Source organism: Sorex fumeus, unplaced genomic scaffold (assembly GCF_029834395.1).
Source record: "Sorex fumeus unplaced genomic scaffold, SorFum_2.1 ptg000078l, whole genome shotgun sequence".
In the NCBI taxonomy this organism is placed as follows: Eukaryota; Metazoa; Chordata; class Mammalia; order Eulipotyphla; family Soricidae; genus Sorex; species Sorex fumeus.
Genome location: NW_026606135.1, coordinates 11,014,250 through 11,031,562, shown reverse-complemented (window position 1 = coordinate 11,031,562; position 17,313 = coordinate 11,014,250). Strand labels below are relative to the sequence as shown.

The window sequence follows — 17,313 nt, the reverse complement described above, 5'->3', positions numbered from 1 at the left end:
CCCCAAAAGAAGCATAGTGTCTCTAGTAGCATTTGAAGAAGGTGACTTTGCTCTTTGGAGAGCATCTTCTTGTTAAACACAGGAGCCTGGAACCACACTTCTCAGTCAAACCTGGGCATGGAGTAACATCCTAGGGTCATAGGTGGGCATGGAGTCGTTCTCCCTGGTCAGTAGATCTGAAACTAAATATTATACTTTAACTGACATAGAAATTTTATTTCCATGTTGGAGATTTCCAGTTGTGATCTTTCAGATTCTACCCAAAGGTGATACAGTACACACATGCAGTGAGCAGCAAATCAATACCTTCTCTGTTAGAGAGAAAGTATTGATTAACTGGTAGAGAGACATGGTTCACATTATATCAAAGTGTACTTTTTACCACCAAGAAAATAATTTCAAGGTCACAAAATGAATAAGTCAGGGGATTTCTATAAATAAACTTAAAGCCTGGAATTAGAACTATGCATTTGCTCTTCCAAGCCTGGTAAGCATGTAAAGAGAAATTGTTTTGACTACGAGGAAGTCAAATAAGACAGTATTTATAAACCAAATTATTTAAGAGGCACAGTAACATATTTCAAATGAGTGTGTATTCCTCTTACAATGCCTAGCTTTTATACTCAATGGCATTAACTTTAGAAAAAGACAAAATGTAGTAAAGGAAAGTAAATTGAAATTTTATTAGACCTATAAACTAGAGATAAAATAGTTTCTGTTTCCAACTAAGAACACTAAATATGTAGGGTACCTTTACTATTATGTTAATATTTTATTTACAGACTATATATGACAAGTACGTTTATACCCATTCTATAAATTCACATTAAAATTGATTTAGCATGAACTGGGAAGTTTTCCTCTCTACTGTAAATTTTGGGCAGCTTAGCTTTGTCCTGGTAATATGAAAAATATTTAATCAATTTACTAACTTAGAAAAAATTTTAGAAGATAAAAAGTAAAGTAAAGTAAAGTAAAGGCCCTCCCGTTGATCGTCGATTTGCTCGAGCGGGCCCAGTAACGTCTCCATTGGAGACTTTGTTGTTACTGTGTCTGGCATATCGAATACTCTCGGTAGCTTGCCGGGCTCTCCGAGAGGGGCGGAGGAATCGAACTCGGGTCGGCCATGTTGGCCGCTTGTTAAGGCGAACGCCCTACCCGCTGTGCTATCGCTCCAGAGTTTAATGTATTAAATGCATTATGTTTGGCGCATGCCTCAGGCAACCGCAAGCTAACGTCCGAGCTCACAAAGCAGTGCAGAGATGCGATCAAGGAAGACCTCAAAGAGAGAAGAGCAAAAGTGCTGGTAGATGCGGCAGAAGCTGGGAAAAGTATTCGTAACGCCCGCCTGTCCTTCGCCAACTACAAGACCAAGATGACTGCCCTCCGACGTCCTGATGGATCCATCACATCCTCCAGAACGGCAATAGAGAAGATTATCCATGACTTCTACTCAAATCTCTTCGATAGCCATGTCCACTTGCCGACATACCAAATTCCACAGCATGGATATGTCGTTCCCAACGTTCTCCCTTCCGAAATCCGACACGCCATTTTGTCGGTAAAGAAACAAACAGCACCCGGCCCAGACAAGGTCAGACTTGAACACCTGAAGAACCTGCCATCAGTACTCATCAATACACTGGCTCGGCTCTTCACTCGCTACCTGTCTGAATGCAAGGTTCCGTCCCCAATGGAAAACCAGCAGGACCGTACTACTGTTCAAGAAGGGAGACATCCATGACATTGGCAACTATCGCCCGATCTGCCTATTGTCTGTCATCTACAAGTTGTTCACTCGAGTCATCCTAAATAGGATTGGCAGAACACTAGATGAAGGACAACCATGCAAGCAAGCCGGGTTCCGCAAAGGATTCAGCACCATCGACCATATCCACACGATAACCAAGCTCATTGAGGTTTCTCGGGAGTTCAAGATGCCGCTCTGCTTAACGTTCATTGATTTAAAGAAGGCCTTTGATTCTGTTGAGATGGAAACGGTCATTGAAGCCCTAGCCAATCAGGGCATTCAAGCCCAATACATCAGGATCCTCCGTGAGCTGTATTGCGGATTCACTACCAGGATCTCACCATTCTACAAAGAAGTGATCGCTGATGTCAAGAGAGGGGTGCGGCAGGGTGATACCATTTCACCAAAACTCTTCAGTGCCACCCTCGAGAACATCATGCGACGACTGGAATGGGAAGGAATGGGAGTGAAGATAGATGGTCGGCAACTACACCACCTCCGCTTTGCTGATGACATTGTTTTAATAACACCAAACATCAGCCAAGCGGCACAATTGCTGGCCGACTTTGACCGTGAGTGTGGAAAGGTAGGACTACAGCTGAATCTTACGAAGACAATGTTTATGAGAAACAGCCTCGTTCCTGACGCCCCATTCGCTCTCAACGGAACGACCATCTCCGAATGCAACAGCTATGTGTACCTAGATCGAGAGGTCAACATGACAAATGACCTGGCACCCGAGCTGCGCAGGAGGAAGAGAGCGGCTTGGAACGCCTTCAAGAACGTCGAAGAAATAGCTAAGAGGATGAAGAACCTCCGGCTCCGGGCACATCTCTTTGATTCCACTGTTCTTCCTGCATTAACATATGCCTCAGAGACCTGGGCCCTACGCAAACAAGATGAGAATGCTATTCAGGTCTCCCAAAGAAGAATAGAAAGAGCTATGCTTGGAATATCACGTTTCACTCAAATGAGAGAAAGAATCCGGAGTTCTGACATCCGTCGATGATCAAGAATCAGGGACGCTGTCTCATTTGCCAAGGTGTCGAAAATCAGATGGGCTGGTCACGTAATGAGATTTAAAGACGACCACTGGACTAGAGCTGTTACCAACTGGATTCCATGGGATGTCAAAAGACCGCGTGGCCACCCACCTACCAGATGGTCAGACTTCTTTGTCAAGATCATGAACGATCGGTTTGAGGCTCTTCATGTTCCCGGAGCGAACAGATGCCATTGGGCTACACTAGCACGTGACAGGGACAAATGGAGACATTACTGGCGTCTGCTCGAGCAAATCGACGACTAACGGGAAGTTAAGTGATTGATTGATGTTGGCTAACATGCATGTTTAGAAATACTCCACCACCTTATATGGAAAATTCTCTCGTTATCATTATCTTATTTTTCTAATTTTGCTATCTTAGTGTTACTTTAGAAGTTACTTTACATGATTTCATATTTTGTTTTACACTTTTAATTTTTAGTAGACAGCACATAGAGTTAAAAGCAGATGATATGCTTAGAACAATTTCTGGTTATTGAACTCAATAATTCTTGTAACTCCCACTATTAAGTGAGGGTTAGTGTTGAGATTCAAGCAACATCAAAGGAGAGAGGGAGGAGCCAGATGTGAAGAGAAAGATATGGATTGCTCCATTTTCCCGTTTTTAGTGAACATGACCTTGTAATTAAAAAAACATATCTTGCCAAATCAATGCATCATACCAGAAATGCTTCTCGTTATTTGGAAAACTAATAACTGAGTTAACAGAGTATTCTTGGTTACCCTGCATACAGAAACCCAGGAGTGTGTGTATTCCCATTATTGGTTGTCATTCTAGAGACCTAGACCATTAGGAATGTGTATGTTCATGAAGATACTTTAGAGTTAGCAAGATCCTATAAGCCATGGTAAAGATACAGGGTACAAAATTATGGTCAATCCCGAGTTACCAATTACTGAGTTACCAATTACTAATATCTAAATACTCTGTGAGTAAGAGACATTTTACTCTTTTCTTGCAGATTTCCCCAGACTTCTTATAATCAGAACCAATTCCAGAAGACAAGATGACTTGGGTAACTTAGTGCTCAAATAAAAAGTCATTTATCTTCATATTTCTTTTGCAAAAGATAAGTTCTTTCTAACATCTTAATAGAGATGGACCAAGATCCAACACAGCATATTTGATATTTTTGAATTTTTCACTTTTGTTTTGGTGATAAAAGATAATATAAAATATAAGAACTTACTCATTTTAAATGTGTCTTTCAGTGGTTTCAAGTAAATTTATAATGTAGTGTAATCATCCATTTCCAGATTTTTTTCATGTGTAACACAGAAACTCTGTGCCCTTTTAATGATAACTCTGTGTTCTCCTTCATCCTCTAGCTCCTGAAAACTACCTTTCCACTTTTTTCTCCACATGTGTGACTAATTATAAGTGCCTCATATAAATGGACTCAAATAGTACTTGTCTTTATTCCCACATATTTCCCCTCTGTGTTCCCAATGTTACTTAATTTACTTCAGATATGATCTCTATCATGGAAAATGTAAAAAATACTGATCTTCTTCCTTTCTCAATTCCATTTATAAATAACCCATAAAAGTTACTGGAATAATAATTTCATGATTCTTTCATATAGGTAGGAATTTCAGTTGTAATTAACCATAAGAAAAGAACTACAGCACCCAACAACTGAAACGGGCAAAATTTATTCAAATTTTGATACAAGTTTACTTTAAATTTGTACTCATTAATTAAAATGATTTCCCTTCAACAAGTTTTTTTTTAACTCTAGTGCTTATTTTCTTGAAGACCAATTCTAAATATTTCAATAATCTGATCTTTATGTTTTGGGAAGTATATAGATCTCAACTGTATTAGGAGTTGTTAATATTTTTGAGGAATAGAGTCTGGGAGTCAAATCACAAAGATTAATCCTGCTCCTCCAGAAAAGTGTTTCACATAGTTCCTGGGAAATGAACTTTTTCGACATGGGCCATTCATAGATTGGGGACAAAGTGTGTCCCATAACACTTATGAAAGATTTTCATAGTAATACAGAGATGAAAGTTATTGGTCAACTTGATGCCATAAGACACATATGAGCAATAAAAGAAGCAAAAAACAATTAGTTCAGATCAATCAGACCCTCTTGTGGAGCACACAGCCAACATAACTCAAATCCAACTGACCAATATGCTGAAACCAGAGATACTTTAAATACTCCATGACATCAAATGTTCGCATGACTCTTCATGCATGTTCTTTCTCTGCATATTGAAGAAACATGTGTTTTATTATGGTACATAGAGACTTTTCAAAAAGAACACTAAAATTGAAAAAGTCTTCAGAGTATTGCCAGAAGTTATAGAAGTAAAACTTGTGCAGAGGCTAACTGTATTATTCAGCAAAAGTTAATTTACAGGGAGATGGAGAGCAGAAATAATTAAAAGCTCCATAAAATAAAATTTAAAACTTCCAGCTCTTGCAAAGTGAGGCTGTAAGCATGACACATTAGCTAATGACTCAAGAATCTTAGAAGGGGGAATGTTGACTTATAAAGTTTTGATCTGAAAGAGTAAGTCCAAATAGAAACCAAGATCAAGGGCATCAGATACACTTACAAACCTAATTTTTATCCCTAAAGGGAAGACAGGAGGCAAACTGTATTGATAAGAATTTAGTAATATGTTCCTCTGTAATTAATGGAAAATAAAGGAGTGCCTCTTATTGACTTTTATCTGCTTGCTTGAGGCTAACCAATTTGTCATACAAAGAATTAATCTTTTTTTCACTCCCTCTGACCACTTAGAATCACTGCCACTCAGAATTAGCAGATAAGTCTCTGTAGTTTTATATTGCTCTTTGATTACATGCTACATGGAAATCTGGTTTATCCATTAAAATCACAGGGAACTAGAAGGCAAATAAACCAATGTGCACTTCATTAGGATCTCCCATAACACTGATAGACTTCTGGGCACAGAGTAGGTATATGATAGCTGATTAACTTTTACATAGTTAAAAGTAAAAGCTACAAGTATTGAAGCAATATTCAGTCTACTTGTCAATCTCAGCTCATTTTCCAAGGAAGAACACGGATGGAGAATATAAGCATGGTAGTCACATTAGAGGAATGAAATCATCAATTCTACACTTAATGGAAGCTGTTCACTACTTAGAGACTTAAAGCTCCATGAGGGCAGGAACTATGATTTGTGCCTTGTAAAGCACCAAACACCCAATGGGAGTTCAAAAGATATATGCTGAATGAATGAAAAATATACAAAATTAAATTTCTCTCCTATAGTCTCTGAAAAAGTGTTCTCATCTCTTACATTTATCTGTATTCTCTACAACCAAAAAGTTCAGGTGACTCCAGAAAACTAACCAACATGGTGCCCACATAGTATACTGGGTAGTGTGTATTTCCTCCTGGGCCTGCTTAGGGTGTGTGGAAGTGGAAGATTGAGGATCAAGAAGGAAGATCATTGTTCTGGCTGTTTCAGATCAAGATCTTGGCAGCACCCAGGCAGTGGAATGTCCCTGTTCTGCAGGGAACCCATCTGGTCCTCAGCTTCCTGGTAGGGCATAGTGCCAGGTGGGTTGTGACAACTGTGCAGGGCACAAATCTCCAAAGTTCTTTTGGGCATTGCCTTGTCTGACTGCCTGTCTACTCATGAAAAGTAACTGGAACATTCAGATGCACAGGGAACTCATTTTCTACTGACTCATTTTTCAGTATACTGCCTGACTAGACTGTTTAGTTTTCTTTTTTTTAAAGGTGAAAACTATTGGAAGATGGCCTACAATGTTTCTGGTGATTATGAACCTTCTGAATCTGTGTAGGAAATAAAATTAAATTCTAACCTGTTCCTGATCACTGCTGGTTTTCACTGTGACCACATGACCATAGTTATTGATCAGGTTCTTATAATAGTAATTGTCCTTTGTCATGAACCACCAGTAAGAGAAACTCTCTAAATTTTTCTCAATTAAGATAGCTCTTAACCATTTACTTCTTTTCAAAAGAAAATTTCAAGTTCTAATGCTTCTTTCTTGGACTATCACTACATAAAAGGATTTTCATAAAGGATTACCTTTTAATATTCTCTTTTACCCTTTTATAGTTGCCTTTCCTATTTCAAGTTGCTGATAGGAAAATTCAATTTTCCATACTGGTATGCATCAATATTAACTTACTTTTCCTGCATGGAAAGATAAAAAGAAGTGAAATTTCAGACATTACCTTTTAGCATCTTTCGACTGGTGGAACCTCCCAAAGTACTGAGAAGGCCACTTCTTGCTCCTAAAGATGTGGTCGCTTCTAGGAGAGAGCCGGTGATGTACTGAGAGATGGAAGTCCTTTGGAGAGTAGCACGATACTCACACACAGTGTCCCGGACACATTGCTTTAAGCACGGACCAACACTAATCCTTTCACAAGCTGTCACAGAGACTGGAAGCTTTGTGAAGAAATGGAGAAGAGATCCTATTGTATCTTCTGTTTTTTCTCCTCTTCTCACTGCATTGTAGATCTGTGAATAGCACAAAGTACAGGAAGTATTAATCTAGTTTCTTAGAAAAGCAAATTAACTTGTTGACAAAATGCCAAGATGACTTATTAAGAAAGAAGGCTCAGTCGTCTAAGCACAAACACTCTTGAGCACAGGACTCATGCATTAACCTGAACATTCTACAGACTTCATTTATTTGGAAAAGCTATGTATAGTTATGAAATGGACCATTCAAACAACCCTGCTATCAAACAGAGCACTTACAAGTTGTACCAACCAAAAATACATTCAGCTCAAATTTCTCCTCCTCCTCAGCAGAGCGAAGCTCTTCTGTGGAGGGACAAGGACAAACCTTTCCTATTAGTCGTTCTGAACTATCCTGAGTGACTATGTGAAGTATATTGCATTCCAGTTTGATAATCATGATAAATATTTTCTCCATACTTAGACAAATGTGAGGATAAGTAGATCAGGGAGAAGAAGAAAGTATGTCTCTCTTGGGCATAATCCTACCCATCAGTTTGAATCCAGTCCCCTCCCCCCCAGAACCCCTTCTTCCTCTCTCACTACCACTATCAAGTGAGGTTATTATTAACCAGTCATCTTGCTCTGTCTTGGTCAATAAACCTATTTCTTCTTGCTTTATTCTCTAAACTCACAAAACTTATCACAAGAAAACTGGATTCTTTAGGACAGGTTCCCAGCTGTAACTCCAATCCATTCTGATGCAATTATTCAACATGGATTTCTATAGACATTACTATGCACAAAACACTGCTTTGAAAAACACAATGCATTTGCAAGGTTAACACATGCTTCTCATGCTACAGGATTTCACAATGTAATTTAGAAGATGGGGTCAGAAAATTATGAGGTTTGACATTACTGCAGGAAGATTTTTGGTTTGCCAAGTATTCTGAGGACACAGAGATCAGGGCAGCCTATAAATAAAATAAAAGGATATATTACCAGGTGCTAGTCTAGTTTTCTGACAGTAAAAAAGTTTTCTATGTATGCTGTCTCTATGTTAAACAATTATCTTGGTTGACTTGTTATTTATCAATCAACAAATCATTATAATGTGTTTCTAGATCAGTCATGTGTCAGGTCTGGGCAAATAAGGCAGTTTCTCAAATAAGGCTTTTTTTTAAATATAGTAAGTTGATAGATAAGCAAAGAGTTCACACTGAAGTTGAAATGGAGGTCATCCCTTGTGATGAATGAACAAAGAAATGACTGGCAGTTGAGCACCTGTCCTCAAGGTCATGCATACACTTCCATGATGCCATATACACCCAGAACCAGGACTCGGGGGCACTCAAAAAGGCCCCTGTCAAGCTGTTCAAGGTCTTTAGAAGAGCCTAGAATGCCCCAAAGACTCAAACTATTCTGATTCTAACTAGATTTCTGCTCTATCTTCTCTGTTTTCTTATATATACTTGTTACTTTAAGGCAGAGTGTGAATTTTAAACTGTAATTCTCAGTTACTAAAATGTCTGATGGCTAATGTGGCTATAGCACTGTACTGGAAAAGACAGAGCCCAGTCGCTGTGAGGTGTGTCCCTGGCTTTTCCTTGAGCAGTTAGGAAGTGGCTCATGGACATGAGCAAGCTGACTTCAGCATTAGACACAGCTTCTACTTCCATAAAACCTGGGGATAGTGTATCCTCTTAGGAATACTGAAGAACTTACATAGACAATGCACATGAAGTGTTCAGTCTAGTGTCTAAAAATGTTGTCCACTGGGCCAGAGAGAGAGTACAGCAGGTAGGGAGCTTGCCTTACATGCAGCCAACCAGTTTTAATTCTCAGCACTACACATAGTATCCTGCTCACTGCCAGGAGTAATCCCTGAGTGCAGAGTCAGGAGTCAGCTTTGAGCATAGCTAGGTTTGGGCCCCCATTTTTTTTAATTTATTGAATCACCATGAGATAAAGCATTACAAAATTGTTCATGATTGTGTCTCAGTCATACAATGTTCCAACACCCATCCCTCCACCAGTGTAATTTCCCAGCATCAGTGTCCCCAGTTTCTCTCTCACCTCTTCAAACCACCTCCTACCCCACCCCAGCCTGCCTCTATGGCAAGAACCTCTCCTCTCTCTCTCTCTCTCTCTCTCTCTCTCTCTCTCTCTCTCTTTCTCTCTCTCATTTTAGGCATTATGATCATGGTTTGCATTACAGACGCTGAAAGGTTATCATCTAGATCCCCTGACCTGTTTTCAAAACTCAGATCTTGTCCAGAGTGATCATTTCCAACTAGTATTGTCATGATGGACCCTCTTCTATCTTAACTACCCTCCATCTCTCACACCACTAACCACCATTGACCAGTCCTCCTGGCACATTTTCCCTGGCCTTGGGTATTAGTTTCATATTGTTTTTGTTTATTTGTCTGTCCAAACCAAAAGTTTTTAAAAAGAAAAGAAATAAATGGTGCCAATTACAAATAGAGTAGAAGAGAAAGAAAAACTCCTTTATCTTCAAGGAACAACATGTGGTTGCATATAACAACCCAGAGTCTATTTAATTTGGCATGATGGGGTTATACCCTTTTCATTATGTGCTGATAGATATCATCCTAACCTTATTTGGGTGTATGTGAGGGTAAATAGGGGGTAGAGAGCTGCAGAGCTCAGACACACTTTCTTTTCTCTAATCTCCAAATCACTTGGGCAATGTATAAACCAAGAAGTCTCAAGCAAGAAGTCCCAACCTTAAGAAGTAAAGGTCCTAGAAGTTCAGAAAACATAAATTCTGATGAGATTTAATAGCTAAAAGGCAAATTCAGGGTGGATGTGTATTTGAGCTGTGCCTTGGAAAGAGTGCCTGGTTCTAACTGGAGTAGCTGGGGTAAGCCAGATCACATGGTCTTAAAAGATGAAGAGGGTACAAAATAGTAAATGTGTATAGAGGACAGTGAGTAGGACAGGGTGGCTTAGAGCATACAGTGGGTGTGGGCATAGCTAAGAAGTCATAAAGGTTAGCTGACCTGATAAGGAGAGCACTGAACACTACGAAGAGATTTAATTTATCAGAGGTGAGGAACCCAGGTCTGTTTTGTTGGGTGGTGTTGGTGGTGTTGGTTTATTGTTGCCAGAATAGAAAAGGATAAAACTGCATTTATTTTAAAATATTAATATGCTGGCAAGCTCATAGCTGCTAATGGTTGACCTATTTTCTTTACCTGCTAAGCAATGCAAGTGATCACACCTTCAGTCATTGCCTTTTGCATTCTGATTTTCATATCATGCCTTGAGATCCCCAATGTCTCATTACTCTTAAATTCAGTTTTCCCAAGCATTTTACACAAATCAATAAATCTAAAGGGAGCCTATAAAATAAGGTCTCCTTGATCACAAAAGTTTGAAAAATGCAGCACTTATTTTTTCCTTTGAAAGATATCCTTGCACATTAGAATATTAAAGACAATTAAAAGACCGGAGTGAGTAACTCTTTCATTTTGTTTCATTATCTGAGTATTTTTTCACACAACTGACCATAGATCCATCGCTCCTTCCTTCTTTCCTTCCTTCCTTCCTTCCTTCCTTCCTTCCTTCCTTCCTTCCTTCCCACTTTCTCTTCATTGCTAACTCCTTTTTTCTTTTCTTTTAAAGGAAAACAACCTGTGAATGTAGTGTTGTACCAAATAATTTGTATGGATTTAATGAGTTTCTTAGTATTATTTCCTTGACCTTTATGGAATCTCTGGAATAATCACCCATCTTTAAGTCTTCCCCTTGTATCTTCCTATTACTTCATTTCTGCTTTATAATGTGACTTCCCTTCTTCCTTCTTGGGGCCCTCAGGAAAATCACAATAAAATAGTTGTGAATAACCATCTAATGTAGGAGCAGTTCCAAATTACTCAGAATAGGTCAGACTCCCCTTAAAGACAAGCTTCATCTGATACTGAATTAAAATTAGGAAAGTTTACATGCACACATAAAGATATATCATCTCCTGAAAAATAGCATACACTGACAACCCTGAACATTGGTATGTGGTGCCAAATGGTTCAATCTTCTCCTTTTGGATGGGGCATGAATTCTCCAGTTGGTGCCAATCCACACAACTCTCTAGTGACCAACAGAGAGGTTACCATAAGTATACATATCTGTGATCCTTGCCTTAGTGATATATGGAATGAATGTAGATATATACAATAAACATGCATTAAAATACAAATTGCTCCAGCAGATACTCTGTCTACACTTTTCTACACTAGTGGCGAAGAGAAAGATCTGATATTTATTTGTTTTTTTTCCCTTTATTTTATTTTATTTTTTTTTACAGTTGTAGATTTGCAATTTTTTGTGCTTTGGTTTCAATTATACAATGATCAGATACCCATCCCTCCACCAGTGCCCTTTTCCCACCACCATGGATAATATCCCCCTCACCCCTATCCCCCCATCCCCCCCTGCCTCTGTGGCAGGGCAATCCCCTGTGTTCTCTCTCTCCTTTTGGGTGTTGTGGTCTGCAAAAGAGGCATTGAGTGGCAAACATGTTCAGTCCATAGTCTACTTTCGACATGCATCTCCCCTCCTGGGAGGATCCTCCAAACATCCTTTATTTGGTGCTCCCTTCTCTATCTGAACTGCCCTTTCCTCTAGGATACCCGCTGGCCTCTAAGTTATGGAGTAATCGTCCTGGCGCTGATCTCAGCTATTCTTGGGTATTAATCTCATACTTTGTTACTTTATGATATTTATTTGTAAAGGATATTGAGGTGCATCTCTAACATACATAAATGCTATGTACATATGCATTGCTATCAGTCACTTATGTCCAAGTCTTAAAAATTTTCTGAAGAAATAAGGTGAAATAAGGAAGGAAGGTGAATAAGAATAAATCTCTGGGTTGCCATCTACCACTGGTAACACAATATTTACAAAGAAGTAGGAAGAGATCAACTGTTTCCCTGAAGATTCGAACACAAGACATGCCAGATACAGCAATGCTGAAAGAGCTGAATTAAAGGTGCTTGAAGAAATACTGAAATGTTGATATAGTGGTGGTAGAGAAGGCAGTGCTCAGGAAATATGAATGGATGCTGGTGGAGGGATGGGTACTTGATCATCGTATAACTGAAACCCAAGCACAAAAATTTGTAAGTCTACAACTGTACCTCATAGTGTTTTACTAATAAAAATTTTTAAAAATATATAACAATCATTTTACAATCGTCAAAAAAATAAATAAAATATGTTAAATATATTAAAGGCATGATCTCTTATTAGGTCATCTGTGTTAAAAGAAAAAAATTGGGAAATCCCACCTATAAAGAGTGGGAAATGTAGACAGTCATTACAATCTTCATACACTTTCCTCTAAGGAAAAATTTTTGGATAATTTTTAGCAGATTATTCATAACAAACAATACAAAATAAATTATTTAGGACTTGCTTTGGGGTAGACTTGGGTAGTGGTGGGAAAATTTGAGATAATATTGGTGCAAAGGTGTTGGAATTTTGAATGTAATTATTGTGAACAACTTTATAAAAATTAAATAGAATTAAAAAACCCATAACAACTGTATAATAACAATTTTGTAAACCATGGTGTTTAAGTAAAGTTAAAAATGTGTTCATATATTATTTCTTCATTGATTCTGGGTGTGATTTACGTAACCAATGAGAATTTAGCATGATGCAAGCTTTAGTCCTCAAATATTACTTTTTATACAAAGAGTCATTTTTAAAATAACAATAAGTATATTTTCCTCAGACAAAACTTGTGTTCGGAAACTTGCTCTCTCTTGCTGCTTTTGGGAATTGAAACAACAACCATGTGGAGAAGCCAGTACTAGTTTTCTGGAAAATGAAAGGTTATAGCCCTGTTATCTGAGCTGATATCTGCCAACAGCTAGATTAATAACAATATCATCATAGATATTAGATCACCTAGTTACAATCCAACTGCCACCACAGATACATAGAGCCCAGCAGAAGGAATCAGTTGATCCACACAAAGAACAATTCAGTCAATTTGCAGAATTATGATTTAGACAAATGACCTGCTGTTAAAAAAAAAAGGAATATGTTTTGGAGTTTTGGGAGTGTTTTGTTCAAGTGCTTTATTTTGCTTTTCAAAGAAAATCTCAATTGATGAAATGATGAGATGCCAGAATCACTGGCACAATGATAAGAATGTACCTGAGTAATATTTTAATTCACCCATTAGCCCTCAGAGGCGGATTCATTTTATAGATGCGGACGGTGGCCCTCCCGTTGATCGTCGATTTGCTCGAGCGGGCCCAGTAACGTCTCCATTGGAGACTTTGTTGTTACTGTGTCTGGCATATCGAATACTCTCTCTCGGTAGCTTGCCGGGCTCTCCGAGAGGGGCGGAGGAATCGAACTCGGGTCGGCCATGTTGGCCGCTTGTAAGGCGATCCTAGAAAATTAGAGAATTGAAGTTTATTTTCACAACTACTAAGAGGCTGAGCCCGGACTGTAATATGGGTTTATTCAACTCTGTAGTCCAGCTTCTCCAAAAAAGTACAAAGAGTGGGCTTCAAGAAAATACTGCTATTTGGCAAAGGTTTTAAATGATGTTTGCAGTGCTATTGTTAAGGTTTTATTCATGATAAGTGACTGCCTGGGAATTTGAGATTACTTTTTAAAACAGTCAAGTTATGAGTAGTGAGTGGGAAAGCAGGTTTCCTTTACAATGAGGTTTATTTTCCTAAATTACAAATGGAGGGACTGGAAAGATAGTTTCATGGTTGGGTGTATGCAGGAGGCCTGGGTTTAGTCACTAGCACCTCATGGCTCCCTGAGCACCACCCAGAGTGACCCATAGGCACAGAGCTGGAAGTAGTTCCTGAGTACCACTAGATATTCCCACCACAGAAAATTACAAGGCAGAAAAAGAAATGATCCATATTAATTGAGCAGCTATGATGATCCAGGCTCAATGGCTAGGGATCTAATAGTGAACAAGAATTTCATTTTAATAGGAAGATAGATAATGACCGTGCTTGCTTCGGCAGCACATATACTAAAATTGGAACGATACAGAGAAGATTAGCATGGCCCCTGCATAAGGATGACACGCAAATTCGTGAAGCATTCCATATTTTTTTAGAAATTGAAAAGCTCAATTTAAAAAAGAAGATAGACAGTGACCGAGTTAATAAAATCTGTTGAGACATAATATTATACGCATTTAAGATGTATTTTTAATATATACTGTACTTGCTAGTTTCTGAGAAGAGGAAAGGAGTCAAGGTTTTTATATTTGGACATCTTTAGTTTAATAGAGATTTAAGATCAACGTTGCAAACCGTGTCCCTCATAGCTGCTGTGTTTAACAATCAATGTAAACTGTGAAGGAACCCTCTCCATGGAACTTTATTGCTCTATTTACAGCAGGTACTACCTTTGAACAAAATGACCTTGATACTATGAAATTACTCGCAGAAAAGCAAACAAGGCTTAGACAATTTTTAAGAAAGTATTTGCATTTCTGGTGACTCAAAAGAGAGATGCCTTGTAGAAACCTGCTCTGGGACAGGGAGTTCAGATACAAAACAAAGTAAAATAAACATATTAAGGCTGAAAATGTTGAGGAGACAAAGCCAGGGACTTCAGTGGGCTGAAAGGCATGGAGCAGCCAGACATACCAAGGTCACAGCACTCAGCCAGGAGAAAAACTCCTTCCTCTAAACAACCAGAAAGAGTTCTGTCTGTTTTTTTTTTAAAATTTTATTTTATTGAATCACCTTGAGATACAGTTACAAGCTTTCATGTTTGAGTTACAATCATTTGCTCGAGGCCCTCCCGTTGATCGTCGATTTGTTTGAGCGGGCCCAGTAACGTCTCCATTGGAGACTTTGTTGTTACTGTGTCTGGCATATGGAATACTCTCGGTAGCTTGCCGGGCTCTCCGAGAGGGGCGGAGGAATCGAACTTGGGTCGGCCATGTTGGCCGCTTGTAAGGCGAACGCCCTACCTGCTGTGTTCAAACACCCATCCCTCCACCAGTGCACATTCCCCATCACCAGTCTCCCCAGTATACCTCCCCTTTCCCACCCTTCCCCTGCTCCCTGGCAGACAATTTCCCACATACTCTCTTTCTGCTTTGGGGCCTTAACTTGACTTCTGATGGAGTCAAAGGAGGTATATTTCAAGGGGAGGCAATTTTTCACTTCCTCTATTTAAAAAGATATTTTTATGGGGGTCAGAGTCATAGAAAATTATGATATTCCAAGATCCTACAACATATTTTCTGAAATTTTTCTTTAAGAAGAAAATTTCTTATTTAGGTCGTTATTAAATTTAATACTTGTAATATTTGTATAATTTCCTCGAGTAAAGTAAGTAAAGGCCCTCCCGTTGATCATCAATTTGCTCGAGCGGGCCCAGTAACGTCTCCATTGGAGACTTTGTTGTTACTGTGTCTGGCATACCAAATACGGGGAGCTTGCCAGGCTCTGCCGCGCGGGCGAGATACTCTCAGTAGCTTGCCGGGCTCTCCGAGAGGGGCGGAGGAATCGAACTCGGGTCGGCCATGTTGGCTGCGTGCAAGGCAAACGCCCTACCCGCTGTGCTATCGCTCCAGCCCAGTATTTAAAATGAGCTAGGTACTGAGCATTGAAACATGAGTTTACTAAAATCTTGAAATTCTCAGGACATTTTTTTAAGAGGTCTTCCTATTGACACTAAAAATAAGGAACAAATACTAAAAAAATAAGAAACAAATATTGCGAGGTCCTACATTAGGACTCTAAGTCATAACTTCTATAGTCATATAGTAGATGCTTGAGAGCAATGATTTTAAAAAATCAATAGCTTTCCCTGTGACTGAAACCCACCCTGTTTCTCAGGTATGTTTTAAAAATCTTTAATGTCGAAGGGTCAGCCAAAATTATCTCCTTTTATTTTTACTGATATGACTTACACATCCCAGTTTTATTTATTTTGATGATAATTTTATCATCAACATGGATGAACATAGTTAGGGTCTTCTGAATGCATTCTTTTTCTCAGTATTCATTAATATACTACATTCATGACTAGTGATTATGTATTTACTTCTAATAGTCCCTTTCTCTTTTTCACAACAGATTCTTAGAATACGCTCAAGTGAGAAAAACAATTTAGCACATTTATTTTAACTACATTTGGAAACTACTCTTACAGGTCTCAAGTGCCCCTTTCCTAAATTCTGGCATATAAAGATGGTGTCCTAGAAGATGGAAGATATTGAAGGCTTAACTGCTGATTGGTGTGTGTGAGTGTGTGTGTGTGTGTGTGTGTGTGTGTGTGTATAAACAAAAATAAATGCTATAAAAACTACTAAATTTCTGGAAGTCAACAAAAACAGTTTGTCTGTTGAGGGGGGTGTTTGTTAAGGTACCTTAGAGACCTGAGGAGCAGGGATGGACAGTAGGATTTTGGTACCTATCAGATCGTTCCCTCTTTCTTTCTTTCTTTCTTTCTTTCTTTCTTTCTTTCTTTCTTTCTTTCTTTCTTTCTTTCTCTTTTCTTTCTTCTTCCCCATCCTCCTTCCCTCCCTCCCTCCCTCCCTCCTTTCCTCCCTTCTTTCCTTCCTTGTTAATTTCTTTCCCTTCCTCCAGTCTTCCCTTCCTTCCTTCCTCCCTCCCTCCCTCCCTCCCTCCCTCCCTCCCTCCCTCCCTCCCTTCCTTCCTTCCTTCCTTCCTTCCTTCCTTCCTTCCTTCCTTCCTTCCTTCCTTCCGCCAGGGGAACTGGAGACCCCTTAACTCATGGGGATTAAACCAGGGTGAGCCACATGCAAGGTATGTGCTTTAACCTCTACGCTATTCTTCTAGTCTTGCTTCCCCTACTCTTAACTCCACATTCCATTCATGTGCCTGTGCTGAGAATTCCATTCTACTGAGACTATTCTCATCATGCACGAAACATTAACCAACTGATCTCCAGAAAGACAAAAATAAAGGCTTCACTAATGCTAGTCCAGTTAACCAGAATTGTGCCGCTAGCTACCTTTTAGTAAAAAGTAAGAAGTAAGCTGAAACTTGATTACTGTGGAAAACATCTAAAA

The 17,313-nt window shown here is 39.0% G+C and overlaps 1 protein-coding gene and 1 non-coding gene across 3 annotated transcripts in view; one reads left to right on the top strand and one right to left on the bottom strand.

Moving 5' to 3' along the window:
* The window catches only part of PLCE1 (phospholipase C epsilon 1), a 343,363-nt gene that overhangs the window by 179,605 nt on the left and 146,445 nt on the right, over positions 1–17,313 (bottom strand). For both annotated transcript variants that reach the window (XM_056130466.1, XM_056130467.1), the window contains exon 3: positions 7,013–7,301. In XM_056130466.1, the coding sequence (XP_055986441.1) occupies positions 7,013–7,301 (289 nt within the window). The remainder of the gene's footprint in view (positions 1–7,012; positions 7,302–17,313) is intronic.
* LOC130038687 (U6 spliceosomal RNA) lies at positions 14,263–14,369 on the top strand. Its single transcript, XR_008794756.1, has one exon. It is a non-coding gene; the product is annotated as a U6 spliceosomal RNA (small nuclear RNA).